The following is a 20856-nucleotide window of genomic DNA, read 5'->3' as shown; positions in this document are numbered from 1 at the left end:
TTCCCTCGCTCGTGTTTTTTTTTCTTTCTTCCCCCCCCCCCCCCGGATTTCACTCGCTGCATTTCGCGCCCTCCGCTTGGAAGTTTGGGGCTTGCTTGACACCGGAGCAGCGTCACATTGACACATGGATCTAGCACTTTGCGTCTCGCCTTTTTGAACTAACATCCACACCGCGGGTTCTTTTTTTGTGAGTGGATAACGACGACTACCGCCCCCCCTCACCTCGTATGATGTATGAAAGTGTGGACGTAGTGGGACTGAACCCCAGCCCCAATCCCTTTTTGATGATGGATTACTACAACCAGAGCAGAGGGTGTCTGCTCCCGGAGAAAGGACTGGTTCCCGGGGGTCCTCACCCGTACAGCTCGTCGGTCAGAAACCAGCACTGGAACGGCTCCAATCACTGTAGGTCATCTCCTATAATAATCACAATCAACACCTTTTGCATGAATTACCTTCTTGGCACCAATCTAAACACTTGACCCACTTTCTCAGTGTTCGCCCACGTTGGGTGTTTTTCCCCCCTCAGCTATAAAGATAAAAACCTGCAAACAGGGCAAGCTAACCTGATCTCTGCAAAAGCCCCACTCCCTTATCATTATTTTGTTTTGAAGTTTAAAGGCCTACTGAAACCCACTACTACCCACCACGCAGTCTGATAATGTATATGTCAATGATGAAATATTAACATTGCAACACATGCCAATACGGCCTTTTTAGTTTACAAAATTACAATTTTAAATTTCCCGGGAGTTTCCTCTTCGAAAAGTCGTGTAATGATGACGTGTACGCAAGACGTCACGAGTTTTTAGGAAGTATGAGCGCTGCCCACACACACAGCTAAAAGTCGTCTGCTTTAACGGCATAATTATACAGTTTTTTGGACATCTGTGTTGCTGAATCTTTTGCAATTTGTTCAATTAATATTGGAGAAGTCACAGTAGAAAGATTGAGTTGGGAAGCTTTAGCCTTTAGCCACACAAACACACGGTGATTCCTTGTTTAAAATTCCTGGGGTTGAATCTTTCCTATGGATCAGAGCGCGGTTAAGAGAACATGTATCCCGACCAAATGTCAACCAGCAGGTTTCGGTGAGAAAATTGTGCTTAAAAAGTCAGTTCTTAACGGAAAAGAGCTGAGCTTGTGCCGTCCTGAGCTGCCGTCGACTCCTCTGAGACTCTGCGCGTCAAGACATCTGTGGACACACACCTCCGACTATCAGGTACTATTTAATCTCACTAAAACACTAGCAACACAATAGAAAGATAAGGGATTTCCCAGAATTAACCTAGTAAATGTGTCTAAAAACATCGGAATCCGTCCCAACGCAATCGCGTTTTTTTTTTTTTCTAGTCTGTCGCTATCAATATCCTCAAACACGAATCTTTCATCCTCGCTCAAATTAATGGGGAAATTGTCCTTTTCACGGTCCGAATAGCACTTTTTGTTGGAGGCTCCCATTAAAAACAATGTAAATATGTGAGGAGCCATCAAACATGTGACGTCGTCATATGCGACTTCCGGTAGATGCAGGGCATTTCTCTTAGCACCGAAAGTTGAGAACTTTATTGTGGATGTTCTTTACTAAATCCTTTCAGCAAAAATACGTGTCAAGTATGACTCATAGAATGGACCTGCTATCCGTTTACATAAGAAAATGTCATTTTAGTAGGCCTTTTAATATGTGCAAGTTTAGTTTTATTGCATTGTGTTTCTAAAAGTGAAATGACACCTAATATAGTTTTATTGCAACAACAAAGTCTTTCTTGCAGGTCTTTCTGTTGTCTTTCACAGCTGAAGGAGTGTTAAAAAAAAAGACTTAAGGGCCAATTTCCTCCTTGACTCAAGACCTTAAAAGCACATGACAAAGGGATTTACCAAAAAAAAAGGGGGTTCTGGATCTGATGTGTAGCAGAAGCAATAAACTGCTTCTTGACAACTGTATTTGCCACAATGTTCACCCCGTATTTACACAATTCTTTTTGGCCTCCGAGCACAAAATGCATAGTAATTATTGAATTGGCCCACTAGACAGCGTTAGTGGCAGCATTGATTCAAACCATGTGAGCTTGAGCGTGTGGGGGTTTTTTGGCCCAGGAAGAGACCTCTGATCCCACACTCTACTCAACATTGTTTAGCTCCACCACAGAGCTCTTGTGTGTGTGTGTGTGTGTGTGTGTGTGTGTGTGTGTGTGTGTGTGTGTGTGTGTGTGTGTGTGTGTGTGTGTGTGTGTGTGTGTGTGTGTGTGTGTGTGTGTGTTTCTGTATTTCTACCCTTCATGAGACATCAACAAGGAATAGTACCTTCCATATGAGGACCGGTAAACAAGTTAGGACATAAATCACTGTCCCAATACGGAAAACCATTGCATCTAACAGAGCAGTGGTTCTCAACCTTTTTTCAGCGATGTACCCCCTGTGAACATTTTTTTTAACTCAAGTACCCCCTAATCACAGCAAATCATTTTTGGTTGAAAAAAAACAGATAAAGAAGTAAAACACAGCACTATGTCATCAGTTTCTGATTTATTAAATTGTATGACAGTGCAAAATATTGTTTATTTATAGTGGTCTTTCTTTAACTATTTGGAAAAAAAGACATAATCACTTGTTTATTGTTGAAAAATAAACAAGTGATTCAATAATAAATAAAGATTTCTACACATAGAAGTAATCATCAACTTAGAGTGCCCTCTTTGGGGATTGTAATAGAGATCCATCTGTGATTAATGAACTTAATTCTAAACATTTCTTCAAAAAAAAGAAATCTTTAACATCAATATTCATGGAACATGTCCACAAAAAATCTAGCTTTCAACACTGAATATTGCATTGTTGCATTTCTTTTTTCACAGTTTATTAACATACATTCATATTTTGTTGAAGTATTATTCAATAAATATATTTATAAAGGATTTTTGAATTGGTGCTATTTTTAGAATATTTAAAAAAAATCTCATGTACCCTTTGGCATACCTTGAAGTACCCCAGGGGTATGCGTACCCCCATTTGAGAGCTAAATACTAGTCTGTGAACATTGCTCCAAAGTCAGGATTTTTTGTTGATGTAATGTGCATACAAAAATAAAAATTGACAGGTGCAAAGACTTAGACTTCGTTTTATTGTCATTCAAATTTGAACTTTATTGTACAGATAAGAACGGAATTGTGTTGCATTTGCCTGTTGTGGTGCAGGATAAAAGAGCAATAAGGTGCAGATATAAATAAATGGGTTACTGTACAGATAAATATATTGCTTTTTTGGGGGGGGAGAGGAATTGAGGGAATTATTGTGACGCGTTCAAGAGTCTGATGGCCTGAGGGAAGAAGTTGTTACAGAACCAAAGGCAGCAATATATGATAAAACAAGACGGCAGCTTAGGAAGGACTTTCCTATTCATTCCTGAAAAAACCCGCCAGTTGAACAGCTGATTTTACGACTTTCGGTGCTGACGTAAGACAACCCGCATCCCATGTGTGACCATAATATGAACAAATACACTACTGTACTAAGATTATAGTGGCCATGACCAATTAACAGTTAGCTTCTACAGCTGGGTTGCCCAAAGTGTGGCACAGGGGACATCTGTGCTTCGTGACTCCTCTGTCATCGGCCTTAAGCACATTACAAAAAACAAAAAATAGAAATCATTTGCACCTCTGGCAGTGAAATCTATCAAAATTAGGGTGTTCCCAAAAAGGAGGGATTTTTCAAATTGACTGTGTGTTGCTTTTAAAAGGGCTCCACCCCTTGTCAACATATGAAATAACAAGTGTGTGTAAAAATTTGAAGTGCTCCCCCTTTGGCCAACATATGTAATAACAAGTGTGTGTAAGAAATTAATATGCAACCCTTTGGGCCAAAATTAATAAAACAAATTAAATATGTATATAGAGACATACTGTAGTAACTTTGAGTAAATAATGAAGATTACAAACAAAATATGTATACATCATCAATGTTGTAAATCTAAATCTCTATATATCTAGAAAGGTTGGTCCTAAGAAAGTAGACATTTTTTCTCTGGTCTCAAAAAGGTAACAAATACAAGAATGTGTGTGTTTGTGTGGGTCGATGCTGGCATTAGAACCTTCACTGGTGCCATGTCATAAAAAATGGAGAGATATTGTCACCGACTTCTTAGATCATTCTGGTAGAAAAACACAAAACCACATGCTTCACGTCTTAGGCAGGAATTCAAAGTAGCTTCAAACAGCAGCAGACAATCCCCCAAGACTGCAAGCTTAAAATACCACTCGTCTCTTGGTAGTGTTGGGTTGTTTGTCTATTTTTGGGGGGCCTTCCTTTTTCTATTTCCTTATCACCCATTGCGGTGGTTCTCAAACCTTTTTCACCAAGTACCACGTCAGAAAACATTTGGCTCTCCAAGTAGCACTGTAACTACCATTATTAAAACACAGTAGCATACACTAAAAAAAAAATTCCGTTAAAAAACGGTAATCTACTGGCAGCTACGGCTGCCAAACGAAAACCATAAAATTGAAGTAAAACACTGTAAACCAAATAATGATCAAAAACATATTTACAGAAATTTTCATTAAATTTTTTGTGGAAAAATATCGTAATTTTACAGATTTTTACTAAATTGTTAAGATCAACCACCTTTAATAAAGTGATGATGCAAACAGTTCTGCAGAAAAATACCATTTTTCTACAGAGTTTTTGCAATTTATTACGATCAACCAACTTTAATGAAGTGACAATGCTGGCAGTTCCACAGAAAAAATCCATTATTTCACAGTTTTTTTCAGAATTATTACAATCAGGGGTCTCAAACTCAATTTACCGGGGAGCCACCGTTTGTAGAAACTACGTGAAAAGTAGATTCACCTTCTTTGAATGGCTTTACCGACCTGGCAAATTACATGCCAATCTTTACGAGAGACTTTCTGTGACCCTCGCGAAGGGTTGTCCGAATATCGACCGGTAAAAGATTTTTAGGGAGTGCCGTGAAGGTACTGCCCTTGTCGTCCTCAATAACCTTTCGTCGCATTAACTCACTTACCTGAGAAGTAGCGAACCGACTGTGACGCATGTTGTGCAAGGATCCGATTGTTATACTATATTAGCTGAAAGACATACTTGATCAACAGCCATACAGATCACACTGACGGTAGCAGTACAAACAAATTCAAGACCGTTACAAATATGCGCCATATTGTGAACCCACATCAAAAAAGAATGACAAACACATTTTGGGAGAACATCTTCACTGTAAGACTGTAAGAAAAAATAAACACAAAAGAACAAATACCCAGAATGCCAAGCTGCTTGTATATATATTTGTAACGGTCTTAAATTTGTTTGTACTACCACCGTCAGTGTGACTTGTATGGCTGTTGGCTGTGATCAAGTATGTCTTGCAGTTACCAACGAGTGTCATATTACAGAGAAAAATGTAAAATTGTTCGTGTGAGCATAAACCTTTATATAACATACTACAAATATTTTTCAACTTGAATATAAAATTACACATAAATATTAAAAAAAAAACATTTTCCTTAAAATTACATATAAAACTGTTAGATTGTTAGTATGGACATATACTTTTATATAACAAGCTACATATTAAATGAAAGTTAATTACTGTAATTTTACATGAATTTGAAAGTAATTTGAGAAAACATACAATTATATGTATTATTAATATGGTATTTTTCTATAAAAAAACAGAAATATACATAGTTTGTCATTACTGGCATATCGCTTAAAATAACAGGCGGTTTGTTTATTTAAGGATAATGTCTTAAATTCTACAGTTTTATAACCTATTTAAAAAAAATAGAAAAATTACAGTAGACATTTCGAGTAAATTAACCATAAAAATAGGTTGGTTTTTTTTACAGTGTAGTAGGCCTAAGTATTCATTAAAAACAAGGCATATTTTTAAGTATTTCATATGTTTGGCCACTGTAATATTCTACACAGTTTGAACATTAACACTGTTTAAATATAGGAGAATAAAACACTGTACTTTAATCGAGTGATTTGGCACACTAGTAAATGGACCATACCACTGTTTGAGAATCATTGACCTTATGCAAAGAAAGTACGGCTGTCAAAAATAATCAGTTAAAACAAAATATCACATTAATAATTTATACATGCAGATTAATCACGTGATTTACTTGACCTTAACTGCGGATATTACCTAGGTTGTCATCCAGTCAGTGATCAGGTCAATGCATACGTCATACAGCAATGAGTAAGGAGACTGCGACTGCTGGCAGATTTCACTTCAAAACACACCCTTACTGTAATTCAGATAAATCTGTTTCCAAGTTTTGAGCAAATAAATTATGCACAAGTTAGACATTAAGAAAATCTTCCTGTATGACATTCTGACAATAATATTGAATTTTTTTATTTCTATTTTAATTAATCTAAATGATGCATTATGCAGCTAATAATAACATGTGATTAATCCAATTTCACATTTTGGATTACATTGATTTAAACAAAATAATCATACAGCAGCACCATAAAAGTAATTTGGCTTAGCTTTATGGGATGACATGTTTTTATATTTGTCTGTATATAGTTTTTGATTGTAATTATCCCTATACAACAGGGATGTCAAACTTGTTTTCATCCACACCACATCAGATGTCCGTTTGTAACAATACATATATATAAATATACACCATAGCCTATGCAGGTGGTTATCAGTAGGGCTGTCAAATTTAACCCACTAACTCATGCGATTACTCATTAACTGTGAATAAACAGATTAAGTACCACATTTATTTTTTAACATAAATGCTCTTTTACCTTAATGGTAGCCAATGAGGTCAAAGCACCTCTGAGACAGAACTCCGGTTGGTGTGCTCACCACACATTTTGCTTCAAACTAAACTCAGACAGTACTTTCAATAGAACTGCAAATAAATGGCGTGCTTTGAAGTAAAATATTTAACGTGAACAAAAATGCTCCTGTCTGACATTCAGACAAAAGTGCTGTGTGTCAAAATATCCTGGTCTTTTTTCAATGGTATTTTACTGTGGTTATTCGTAATTCATCAAAATTCAGAAGAGTGATTACTTCTGATTTTAGAAAATGTATAATTTGACAGCACTAATTATTACATTTACATACAAATTGTGGACAACTTGTTTTGAAAGGAAAAGTTAAGGTGACCAGCAGATATCTAAAAAAGTTTATGGTATAATAATTTCCTCTTTGTCGGGTAATAATAAAGTTTAAAAGATATGCATTTGCATGCATGCATGCACTCTGTTGGTCAAAATTAATAGAACAACATAATTTCAGATTACGTGCTTTTTTGACACACTATTTCCAGACTTTACGGGCACATAAAATGACATGGCGAGCCAAATCTGGCCTCCAGGCTTTGAGTTTGACAAAACTATATGAATGAGGTCTGAGTGAGGCTGTCTTGACCCTTTTAAAGCTGTGGTCCCCAACATTTTTGTAGCTGCAGACTGGTCAACGCTTGAAAATTTGTGCCGCGGACCGGGGGTGTTTTTTTTTTCATAAAGAAATACAATCATGTGGTTACGGACCGTATCCCTGCAGACTGTATTGATCTATATTGATATATAATGTATATATTGTGTTTTATATGTTGATTTAATAATTACAATATATATATATATATATATATATAAATAATTTTTTTAATTTCTTGTGGTACTGGTCTGCGGCCCGGTGGTTGGGGACCACTATTTTAAAGGACACTTTATAAAATACTTTTGACTTTTTTCCAAATCTATGAACTATCCATCCATCTATCCATCCATCCATCCATTTTTTACAGCTTATTCCCTTTGGGGTTGCGAGGGGGGGCTGGTGCCTATCTCAGCTACAATCGGGCGGAAGGCGGCGTACACCCTGGACAAGTCGCCATCTCATCGCAGGGCATCTATGAATTACTTTAATTATATATTAATTTATTACATTTTTTTTTTTTAGTTTTACTTAAGTATGTTTTTAACATGAAATATTTAAACAATATCAGTTTTTAATTGATCAATTTTAGTAAAAAAACAAAACAAAAAGATAATATAATGTACAGATCTTTTTATTTTATTAAGTAATATATATATTTTTTTAACATATTTTTTTATTGTGATTATCTCTTTGACTTTCTTGAGCCTAAAACAATTACATGGTTTTACTGCTTGATTAGGTTAAAATATAACTTAAATTTAGCTCAGATATGGTTCCACTTATATAAAGTCCTAGAGCTAATCTAAAACTGTTTGTCAGTTAATACAGTAAAATAAAGCGGCAGCTATTGCTTATTTTTGTTATCGAATAATCGATTAGTTTGTTTGATTAATTGAGTAATCCGATAAAAAACACTTTTTAAACTCGATGTGAATTTTTGGCAAAATAGTTAAAATAATAACCATTCTATTTACCTGATTAATGCACATCCTTAGCACTAAAGTTGAACTTGTGGTTGTTTAGAAATTATGTCCACGTATTTAAAGTTCCAGGAGCCCCATGTGGCCTACATTGTTTACATTTTTTTAGGTATCCATTAAACCATTCATTAAACGATTAATCGAAGCAACAGAATATAAATTAAGGTTTTTTTTTCTGATCAGTTAGTTGTTGCAGCCCTAATGTCAACAAAGTATATACTGTATGATTCAAGTGTATAACGCAATGACCAACAGTTGGGAAAAGCCCCACACACATTCAGCTAATAGTTTTTTGACTTATAAAAAGATGCAGAGTCAGTAGGTCAGTGGTATTTTAGTGCCATGCAGAGGAACAATGCTGAATATTTGTAAGGAAAAAAGAGATCCGGTCTTTCATATTAAAAAATGCCCTTCAGAACCCTTCCAGCAATTACGGACTCATGCATGAAAGAATGTGCATGGCCTTGTTCACATGACTGTCACACGCCAACACGGGGGGTTTATGAAGAAGGGGCAAAAAGGAGGGCTGGAAATACTCGGCAGCTTATATGCTGCTTCTTGTTCTGTGTGCTGTCCACTCTATGAAAAGACAGCGCTCACCAGGGATTTTCATAGAGAGTAGACGAGGCAGGGGGCATGTTTTATTTTTTTTTTTATTTAGCCAGCTTGTCTCCTGAAGTTAGGGGTGCCAAGTGGGCTGGCGTAGCCCGGAGGGATGAATTGTACTTTAATCTGACTTGTGCTATTTAAGGGGTGAAGTCTTTTGCCCTGCATCAATACAAAAATGATCGTTAAAGTTATTTATGCATGGAGGTTAGTCGGGCGTAAGTGTTCTGTTGTTGTAGTTGGAAGGCAGAAACACAGAAGACTGTGGTTGTTGTGTTTGCACTTGGCTTAGAGATGAGTGTTGCCCTTGCAAACAAACCGTGAACGTCACACCCTGCCCATTATTTCAACAATATTCAGCAGGTACCACCACAATAAATGTTTATGAGGGGTGTAATAATACGTCATAAACATGATGCAATACATTCTAGGTACAGTGTAAGTCGAGGGTGTCAAAAATGTGGCCGGGGGGCCATTTTTGTCCCGCATTTTAAGCTCTTGACATTCGGCGAGCCGCTTGCAAATGTGAATACTTGTATATATACATGTATAATCACCTTATAATATTGTGACACAATTGCTTATGCATTTGATTATTGGATTATTATTATTTTTTACGACAAATTGTGGATAACTTGCTTTGAAATCATAAGTCTAAATCACAAGATATATATTGTTTGGAACATTGTATTTTTAATACAGTATACAATTTAATAGTTGTTCTGATCAGATAATATCAAAAGTTCAAATTGTGCAATTTCAAGCAGTATTGGAAACACTAAATGGTCCTTAGTGTGTGAATGTGAGTGTGAATGTTGTCCTATCTGTGTTGGCCCTGCCATGAGGTGGCGACTTGTCCATTGTGTACACCGCATTCCGCCCAAATGCAGCTGAGATAAGCTTTAGCACCCCGTGCAACCCTAAAAGGGACTAGTGGTAGAAAACGGATGGATGGAAATACATTATTTCGGTCAGAATTGAAGAACGCATACCCGGCCTTGAGTTTGACACCTGTGGCATAGCATATACTGTTGTACATTCATGAATTAGTTTTATCATATTTAATGTACAACATGCATCAAAGTGGCCAACTACATTTTTATATTTTTCAGTGTGCAACCCTTGATTGAAAAAGTTTGGACACCCCTGGAAGTGAGCAAAATGCTAAACATTAATGATTTTTTTATCCTGACACAAACAAACTGCTAGAATCCATCCATCTATCCATTTTTTACCGCTTATTCCCTTTTGGGGTCGCGGGGGGTGCTGGTGCCTATCTCAGCTACAATCGGGCGGAAGGCGGGGTACACCCTGGACAAGTCGCCACCTCATCGCAGGGCCAACACAGATAAACAGACAACATTCACAGTCACATTCACACACTAGGGCCAATTAAGTGTTGCCAATCAACCTATCCCCAGGTGCATGTCTTTGGAGGTGGGAGGAAGCCGGAGTACCCGGAGGGAACCCACACAGTCATGGGGAGGACATGCAAACTCCACACAGAAAGATCCCGGGCCCGGGATTGAACCCGGGACTACTCAGGACTTTTGTATTGTGAGGTAGACGCACTAACCGCTCTTCCACCGTGCTAATTATTATTGGATTCAATCCAATAATTATAATTCATGGACAAAATGGTGTTTTCAAGCTCTAACTTCTCCTTGGCACTAGCATTAGTCCAAAGTCTGGGCAATGTATTTGCGAGGCAGTTACACTTCCTGTCCATCACTTATTGTATACCGTGTTGGAACTCGTATTGTACCAAACAATCTGATTACAAAAACATGTACTGTTGCAGTATTTAGTAAACATCACAAAATCCTTAAGCGCTGATTTGAATTTTGCTAAACAAGTCATTTCATTTGTACTTAGGTATGCAATTTGTATATCAAGTGGAGGGAAACCATAGGCTTCAGTACAGGGAGCGTGACTTGAAAAACTTGATGCATGTGTTTTTCTTTTAGTCTTCCTCTTTTATGTGCCTGAAACAAATAATACTTTTTCAAAATTAACAATGAAGGAAATTACGTAGGCGAAAATAGAAATCACGTTTTTTTCTGCTCTACAATTAAGGACCATGCACTCTAACCGCTTCAAACCAGATCCTGATGTGATACAAACTGCCATTATAAACATCTTTGTGACAAATTTGTCTGACCACTGATTGGTCAGCTGATGGATGCTGTCAATCAGTGTCACGTTGGCAAAAAGACAGCGCGAGAAAGCCAGTAGGTAAGCTTCTGGGCGGTTTAAAGGGACAAGTTTCAGTCTGAGCAGTGGTTAGCCGCCTGGCACAAGTATTTGACTTGTCTCAATTCAATACCGTTAAATGATTTATTTGATTATTTAAGTGCATCGGGAAAAAAACTGCCTTTTAAAAAGGTGCAGGGGAAAAAAGTGCACATGTATGTAGTTTGTACTACACTTGCTTTCTGCAATAATCCACTTAGGGTTCCTTGGCAAAGCTGCTTTGAACATCGCTAAAATTACAATCTGTGACTCTGTTTATGGAAAGCGATCAAATCCTTGACATTAATATTCCTAAACTTCACCATTTGCCCTCTTTATCACTGCCAAGTGTAAACTAAGCCTTACCAGATTTCCTTTTACATCCACGCAAATGATACAGTGAGAGTGACAGGATAAAGAAAGGACTCCGAAATTGCGCCACGTTTTTTTTAGCCCTTGGCGACACTGATTTAGTAGCCCTAAATGCTTGGAACGCGGCCGCCTGACAGAAAGAGGGAGCGAGATCGGCTTGTGTCCACAGAATCACGCCTGCCTTCACCTTCAGGTGCACATCAATAACGCACTTTTGTCACTGAGGTATGTTTGTCATGGTGAAAGGTCAAAGGGGGTTCAACGCCGCCGCGGGGTAACATCTCTCCCAACCTGCCATTACTTCCCAAAAACAGCAACACCTTTTCACCAGATGGACTTTTTTTTTTGTTTGTTTGATAAAAAAGGTGTGACGGCCGTATTCTCCCAAGAACCAGTGTCTTCTGTCACATGTCCTGTGATAGAAATGCATCATGTTTGGCAGGTGTGTGCAACCACCTCCTGTTTGTAGAGTGGTTTAGGGGGCATCAGTTGCTTCTCCACCACTTTACTTGAAAGCCAAATCCCCAAACAAGGCTTTGTGTACACTGCAAAGCCCACTTTGATGAACACGGCACACAGCAAGGATCCTTCAGGCCCTAAAGAAAGAGGGAAGTTGTGACAATAGCTCCGTAATCTCACTTTCAATAATGACCTTTCCCTTTCTGTCCATCCCGTTGTACGCACACACACAGGAGTGAGTGGGCGGCTGAGCTTCAAGAGAGGGGGTTGCAGCCTTTAAAATATTCATAGCTTCTTCATTTAAATCAATTCGCTGCATGGGTTCAGCCAAGCGTCAACTGTCAGAAATGGAGCTGGCCCTGTTGTAATCACTTCTTTACTTATCTCTACAGATGGCTTGTTCGCAAACGCGCCGTGCATGGCTAGCTCAGCGGCACAACGAGGGGAGGGCGCTCTCGCCATGTTTCATAGCCCACCCCTGCATAATGGAACACACATAAATTCATTTCGGTATTGAACCCGGGACATTCATCCTTGGAGAATTCATCTGCGAGGCATTTTCATTCCCAAAGGGTCTCCTGTTTCTCTCTCTCTCTTTGTCTGTTGCCGTCCGACCGACACAGTGGCCAGGTGAAACTGGGCATTCACATGCTGCGTCACGGCTCTTCGCAATTTCACAATAACCGACACATACCATAGTGATGTACAGTGGTACCTCAGTTATGGTTAGTACCGTAAATTCTAGACTATAAGCCGATAGTTTTTCCTACACTTTGAATCCTGTGACTTATAAGTTGGAAATGCTAATTTATGGATTTGTCTTCACTGGCAGCCTTAAAACAAAATACCTTTAAAAATAAATAAATAGGCAGAGGGGTTAGTGCGTCTGCCTCACAATACGAAGTTCCTGCAGTCCTGGGTTCAAATCCAGGCTCGGGATCTTTCTGTGTGGAGTTTGCATGTTCTCCCCGTGAATGCGTGGGTTCCCTCCGAGTACTCCGGCTTCCTCCCACTTCCAAAGACATGCACCTGGGGATAGGTTAATTGGCAACACTAAATTGGCCCTAGTGTGTGAATGTGAGTGTGAATGTTGTCTGTCTATCTGTGTTGGCCCTGCGATGAGGTGGCGACTTGTCCAGGGTGTACCCTGCCTTCCGCCCGATTGTAGCTGAGATAGGTGCCAGCGCCCCCCGCGACCCCGAAAGGGAATAAGCGGTAGAAAATGGATGGATGGATGGGCAAAACACTGAGTGGGTGTTTTATTGGTGTCCATAGCGTTTCTACTCGGATGTATTCTTCATTCATCACTCCAAGCCACGTTTGTAAGTTTTACAATATAACCAAAACTGTTTATACGTACTTAACCGTCCAATGTGTGATGTCTGTAGGAGTGTTTTCATGCGTATTTGTGCGTGCTATCATAATGTAATGACACTTGCGTTGTTAGCATTAGCTAATATGCTGAAACGTTCACGATTCCACAGTAAATTCACCAAGACGTCACCGTGGAGTTACTGAGTCTGGAGAGCTAGCTTTCGCAGCTAGTGGGTCCATGACGATGACTCCGTTTTGTTTGGTCAGCCGTTTTAGAGCGGTGGCACAGACACCGTTTGGCAACAAAGTATGTAAATAAACATTTACAGAATCTTACTGTAAATGTTTATTTACATACTTTTTTGCCAAACGCAATGTATGTATTTGCGCTTTATAATCTGGAAAAATTATTTTTTTCTTCTAAAATTTAGTGGGTGCGCTTTATATCCTGGTGCCCTCTATTGTCTGGAAATAATGGTAATCCCTTTCCAAAAGATTTGTCAAAAAAGAAGGAATCCTAGGAAAATGTAAGCGATTTTTCCAATACGGAATAATGCAGATCACATGATAGGGTTGTGCAACATACCTACTATATACATACTACTACATAACCTACTCAGTGGCCTAGTGGTTAGAGTGTCCGCCCTGAGATCGGTAGGTTGTGAGTTCAAACCCCGGCCGAGTCATACCAAAGACTATAAAAACATGGTTTCATTGCCTACCTGCTTGGCACTCAGCATCAAGGGTTGGAATTTAAAGTTAAATCACCATAAATGAATAAATGATTCCCGAGCGCGACACCGCTGCTGCCCACTGCTCCCCCTCACTTCCCAGGGGGTTATCAAGGGGATGGGTCAAATGCAGAGGAGAAATTTCACCACAACTAGTGTGTGTGTGACAATCATTGGTACTTTAACTTAACTTAACATACTATAGACCATAGGTCAAACTCAAGGCCAGGGGACTAGACCTGGTCAGCCACATCATTTTATGTGGCCTGTGAACGCCTGGAAAAATGTGTCAATAAAGTACTTTTATGTATCTGTTCTTTCCATTTTGACTTAAAAACAAAAAAGTGAAGCGACTGGGATGAGAATCAGCCCCTCCAATTCCGAGTCCTTGGTTCGCCCCCGGTAAAGGGTTGAGTGCCATCTCCAGGTTAGGGAGGAGATATTTCCCCAAGTGGAGGAGTTCAAGTACCTCGGAGTCTTGTTCACGAGTGTGGGAAGAGTGGATCGTGAGATCGACAGGCCGATCGGTGCGGCGTCTTCAGTAATGCGGACGCTGTATCGATCCTTTGTAGTGAAGAAGGAGCTGAGCCGGAAGGCCAAGCTCTCAATTTACCGGTCAAACTACGTTCCCATCCACACCTATGGTCATGAGCTTTGGGTTATGACCGAAAGGACAAGATCAGTACAAGCGGCCGAAATGAGTTTCCTCCGCCGTGTGGTGGGGCTCTCCCTTAGAGATAGGGTGAGAAGATCTGCCATCCGGGAGGAGCTCAAAGTAAAGCCACTGCTCCTCCACATCAAGAGGAGCCAGATGAGGTGGTTCGGGCATCTGCTCAGAATGCCACCTGAACGCCTCCCTAGGGAGGTGTTTAGGGCATGTCCGAACGGCAGGAGGCCACAGGGAAAACCCAGGACAGGTTGGGAAGACTATGTCTCCCGGCTGGCCTGGGAACGCCTCAGGATCCCCCGGGAGGAGCTGGACGAAGTGGCTGGGGAGAGGGAAGACCTTGGATAAGCGGAAGAAAATGGATGGATGGATGGATATTCCCCAAAAATATTTTTGTTAAAATAAAGATAAATACTTAATACCTGCTTGAATTATGATTTCAAAACAAGTTATCCATCAAATTATATACTCCAAAAATGACAATAGATTTTACAGTAAAATTTTGGCGACTCCATTTTTTACCGTAAAATCTACTTTTGGACCCTTTTTTCATATACAATAATACACTATTGAAATAACAACTGCAGAGTTCACATATTTTTTTTTAACTAACAACTCTTTTCCATGAATTTTACTCTTACAAAAACAGTCATACTGTTTTTCCATTCCATTTCTTTCTTTTTTTCTCTTTTTACTGAGCTGCCAGTTTTTAGAGTAAAATCTAAATGTTTTTTTTTACAGTATGTGTAAAAAATATATATCCATTGGCAGTTATGTACATGTATCATGTTTATATACATTTATATTTATACATTATTTATGGTTACAAGCGGCCCTCTGTGGGAAACAATAACTGCAAAGTTTACCTCAATAAAAAAACGAGTTTGACACCCCTGCTGTAGATGATGTACAATATACATTTTTCCGACAGTAGTTTTTAATACTATCATTATATTGTGATAATATATGTCGATGATACACTCTACCCGCAATTTTGACAGCGACAAGCGAACAAACGCATCCAACGCAACGTAGCTAATGTCCCTCAACAGTGCAAATCCACTTCTAAGTCAGTAATCGTCATCTCTATTGTGGAAAATTAAGTACCATTATCACTGGAGGACAATGAATAAAGATGCTACTCTCCACACAATAAAAGGATATGGTAACTGCTAAGCTAGAGCTCTGGAATGTAAACAAAGATGGGCGGATAAATACACATGTTTATGGTACCAACACCAAAAACAGTAACGGTATTGGTTGATACTACAGTGGTAAGATGAGTATTTTTTATTACCAAAATATTTTTTGTTATTGTTTACAAACTCGGGAAATTACTTTTAAGTGCTAAAACAAATCATTTAAATCAGAACCATTTGTAGGAAGTAATTTAATATTTCATTGATGTTGTTACACCACCATCATGTGTTTTTGTCTGATTATAATTGTGAAACCTAAGGTAAACAGTCAAAATAATCCAAAAGTCAAACCCATGGCATGCTCTCTCACGCACAACTACATTTGTTGACGTGACTTGTCGATCAATGCGATCGGTCCTCTAGCGTGTAATTTATGACAGCAACCACCTTGAACAAAAGAAATAATCTTATGGCAAATATTCAGGGTGTGGCGTCCATTTATTCAGGTGGACGTCGCTTGCAGTGGCATCTAGACTGGAGACAAGGTTACTCCTGAGCTACATAGTGATTACATGTAATCCTGCCATGTTTCATCAGAATATGCACTCTCTCTCTCTCTTTCTCTCTCGCACGACCCAGGTCACATGACTTGTGTACACCTCAAGGCGTCCCCTCCTCCTCTGTGGCGTACCTACACAAACATCCACAATGGAATGCCATCCGGTTTAGAGAGCGGGGAAGCCAAGAAAATAGGGTAGAGAGCTTAGCGGACTAAAAATACTAAAGCCCTGGCAGTTCTTTTGCTGTCTGGGCAAAAAATAGCTCCGTGTTACTGCCGTCTCAGTCAGCAGCAGAAGAGATGAAATGCGATGGCGCTGCTCATGTTTGTTTTTTTTTTATAAGGAGGGGCTAAAATAAGCAGGACTACTCAAAACGTAATCCTTATTTGTGCAACAAAGCCCCGCCTCCTCTTTTGCTAAAATGGGGCTTTTGATTAGTTTGCATTCCTGCTTTTAAGATGGACATGATACCAGCAGTCTGTCAGATAATCACATTAATGTCCTTATTTGGACTGCGTATCATAATGTCTGGCCTAAGTGGCTTCCGGGAGGAAGACAAGGTCCTTGTGTGTGTCTTGATTTACGCTGCCTTTTTTCTGTGATGTAACTTTAGATATGCTTTATTGTGTGTTCTCATCTCCTCGCCTCTCTCACGCGAGCCCGACCCAGCCCAACTTGACTCAGTCGGTGTCGTTGGGAGAACGCCGAATGTCGTCCTGTTCCCACCACCCCCTCTGAATCATTTCATATTCATTACATGTTCGTCTGGACCTCGACCCTCCCGACATTTGACTCTTAAAGGCCCACCTGGGACTGCGATGAAATGGAGTGCCAAAATGAGGCGATGGAAAAGAAGAGTGCTGTGCTGGTTAGTGATGGATTGGAAGGTCTGTTCCAAAGATGGGAGGCAGACATGCTCGGGTTACAGGCCGCTTCTTGTTTTCTGATAAAAGCATTGATGTAACTTGGGAGATGACGGTGCATGTTAAGATGTGCCATTGAAAGAAAGGGTTGTGTTTTTACTCTGACGCATCCTCCAATGTCTTACAAAACTGAGTCTATTTTGTCAAAGAACAGAATGAAATGTGGAAGTGGTAGAGTAGTCTTAGCAGTATAGACTTACTGTCCTCTATAGTGAGTAGCAAGATAATTGTGTCTTGCCTACAGTCAAATCAACACTACCTTGTTGGTTGATCTTCTTTGCGTGCACAGAAAATTTGGGGGTGCAAAGGAGGGGCAATGTCGACAACGCTGTGGATACTTCCTGAACGTTTCAAACCACAAAAATAGAATGACTAAATGAACACCAGAGCTGGAACTGTAGGGATGTGAATTTCCCCTCGGGGATTAATAAGGTACTTCTGATTCTGAATCTTTGGGCACCTAACAAGTCGATTCATTACAATTTCTGGGGTGACAATTCAATTCATAATCGATTCCCGTTACAACACGATCCTAGATTCTAACCGATTCTCACCGTGTATTATGTGGTGTAATAATTCTAATGAAACTTTTTTTAAACAGGTTAAAGGTTAGAAAAGCTCCTTCTAGTCGCTAAAAACTTATTTTTAAAAATTGATTGTCATAAAAAAAATTTAATGTAATTTTTCTTTCTTAATTGAAATATTTTAATTGATTTACAATCGGGATGAATAAAGATTACAATTCGAATTTGAATCGTTATTGAAGAGCACATCTATGTCTTGGCCCGCCCACAATGTATGTGCTGCCGGACACAAAATGGCAGGGTCGCAGGAACCCAATAGGTGGATAAAACGTCCACACACAGAGACAAGGTTTGTGCAGTGTACACCTAGGCATATTTTTCTTCGGTATGCAATTCATAAATGGAAAAGTTCGTACAAGAAGTTCCACTGTGCATCCAAGATTCATTTGCAGTATTGTTTGTTTTGTAAGGGGTGTATCCACTTTGGGGAGATACTGTATGTTTATATTTTATTTGGTTACTGCTGGCGCCTTATTGTTGTCATAGATCCTTTGTGCATGGTGGTATACACAAACACACAACAAACAACCACCGTATACCTTTTGTTGGTTACTAGTCAAAGGTGTTTCTAGAAATCTGACTTCTGTCCCCCAACCCTAATTCCCTCATATATACTTTCATAGGCAGCTGTCTTCCTATGACATTGAGATGCATTCAAGGGCATTATGAAATGAGAACTTGAGACTTGTTTCTTCTGAAGTTTTGTTTCGATGACTGTGTTGTATTGACAAGAATCATGCTACATAGCAGAGGCCTGTGTGGATGTAGCATAACTTCTCATAGCTAAAACTGTCTCTTCTTTAGACTCCAAACTAGTTTGGAGTAAATCAACAGCTCCTGTGCTGGTTGCAGCCAAGTAGTTCTCTCGATTTTGCCTCACTTGAAGACACCATTAATCAATCCATCCCACACAATCGACTACAATCAAACCTTGGCGGAGGTAATCACCAGCCCTGCTCCATCCTGACTCTTTTGTCCCCCCTATATTTCAGGGAAGCCATTGCAAAGTACTGCTCTTAGTTTTACAATACAGTTGGATTATTGTCTGGGCTGTCAGCATCTCTCAGCCCAAAGAAGAAAGGTCTCACACTGCGGGAGACGTTGGAGTGGGAGGGGGTGTCTGGCAGGGTTGACATTTTCAAATACAGTAATATTAGTGGATACATTTTCAGCAAAAATCAGTAGCAGACAGAGAGTGAGTGGCTTGGCTGGGCTGGGCAACTCGTCGTTATTGGCTTTTTTTACTGCAAGAGACCTGGCCTGCATCCAGTGGTTGCCAACAGCATTGGCATAGCAAGTCTGCTACTCAATGACCTAAATCGGGGATCAGCAACCCGCGCCTCTAGAGCCGCATGAGATTTTTTAGGACCTCTTTCAGAGATGTGTGAAAATGGAAAAAGATGAAGAAAAACATATATTTTTTGTAGGGGTGTAACGGTACACAAAAATTTCGGTTCAGCACGTACCTCGGTTTAGAGGTCACGGTTCGGTTCATTTTCGGTACAGTAAGAAAACAACAAAATACAAATTTTTGGGTTATCCATCCATCCATTTTCTACCGCTTATTCCCTTTTGGGGTCGCGGGGGGCGCTGGCGCCTATCTCAGCTACAATCGAGCGGGAGGCGGAGAACACCCTGGACAAGTCGCTACCTCATCACAGGGCCAACACAGATAGACAGACAACATTAACACTCACATTCACACACTAGGGCCAATTTAGTGTTGCCAATCAACCTATCCCCAGGTGCATGTCTTTGGAAGTGGGAGGAAGCCGGAGTACCCGGAGGGAACCCATGCATTCACGGGGAGAACATGCAAACTCCACACAGAAAGATCCCGAGCCTGGGATTGAACCCAGGACTGCAGGACCTTCGTATTGTGAGGCAGAGCTAACATTACACTAAAAGCTAATTAGCCTTTACCTCAAGCCAGAACTGCGAGCGAGCTGAGTTTAAGTGTCTAGAAGGTCAACGGGCTCATAGTGATGTTAGTAGTAGTTTACTGGGAGGTGTTTATTATCATTTGGGTAGAGTACGCTGCCTTTTGCTCACCTACTAAACACCTATCTGCTCGACGCTGAAGCATTTACTACATGTGCTCTGAATACGCACTGCTGATTGGCTGTTACCGCTAAGTATGTAACCAATCAGATGGTTGTGTGGGTGGGACAATGCTGGGTGCTGAGACAGAGGCAGAAGAAGCAAACCAGCTTGTTAAGACTTTAGCTTATAAACTCGTTTGGTGCACCCCGATACCGAACCGAAACCCCCTTACCGAAACGGTTCAATAAAAATACACGTACCGTTACACCCCCTAATAGTTTTAATATCTTTTCTGTAAGAGGTAAACATGACACAAACCTTCCTAATTGCCTAATTGTTAAAAAAAAAACACTGTTAATATTAAACATGCTTCACTGATGAGAGTATTTGGCAAGCACCGTTTTGTCCTACTAATTTCAGCGTTTCTTGAACTCTTTGTAGTTTGTTTACATGCACAACTTTCTCCGACGCTGCCACAGAAAGACCTGTTTTATGCCGCTCCTACTTTGTCTCATTTTGTCCACCAAACGCAAGCTAATCAATGCTAACATACTATTTAGGCTAGCTGTGTGTACATATTGCATCATTATGCCTCGTTTATAGGTATATTTGCGCTCATTTAATTTCCTTTACTTATGTCATCTCCGCATTTAATTTATATTTGCATGTTTTATGACACATTATCTGTATGTACTATTGGCTGCAGTTCTGATAGTTGTTTGTGTGCCATGTTTTTCCAGACCACAGCAAACGTTTCCCAGCTTACAAAGATTGTAATAAATCCAATAGAAGCAGACAGCCTTCTGTTTTCTTA

General features: G+C 39.8%; 1 protein-coding gene across 5 annotated transcripts in view; it reads left to right on the top strand.

Annotated features, from left to right (window-relative positions):
• raraa (retinoic acid receptor, alpha a) overlaps window positions 1-20856 on the top strand; it is a 397302-nt gene that overhangs the window by 293319 nt on the left and 83127 nt on the right. Inside the window, exon 1 of one of the 5 annotated variants that reach the window (XM_061909158.1) lies at window positions 1-405. This exon is cut by the window's left edge and continues 185 nt beyond it. The exons of the other annotated variants lie outside the window; for them this stretch is intronic. Within the exon in view, the coding sequence (XP_061765142.1) occupies window positions 228-405 (178 nt within the window). The 5' untranslated portion in view covers window positions 1-227. The remainder of the gene's footprint in view (window positions 406-20856) is intronic. 5 annotated transcript variants of the gene reach the window in all.

Source organism: Nerophis ophidion, linkage group LG08 (genome assembly GCF_033978795.1).
Source record: "Nerophis ophidion isolate RoL-2023_Sa linkage group LG08, RoL_Noph_v1.0, whole genome shotgun sequence".
NCBI lineage: Eukaryota > Metazoa > Chordata > Actinopteri > Syngnathiformes > Syngnathidae > Nerophis > Nerophis ophidion.
The sequence above is the reverse complement of the archived record's forward strand: the minus strand, read 5'-3'. Positions and strand labels throughout refer to the sequence as shown.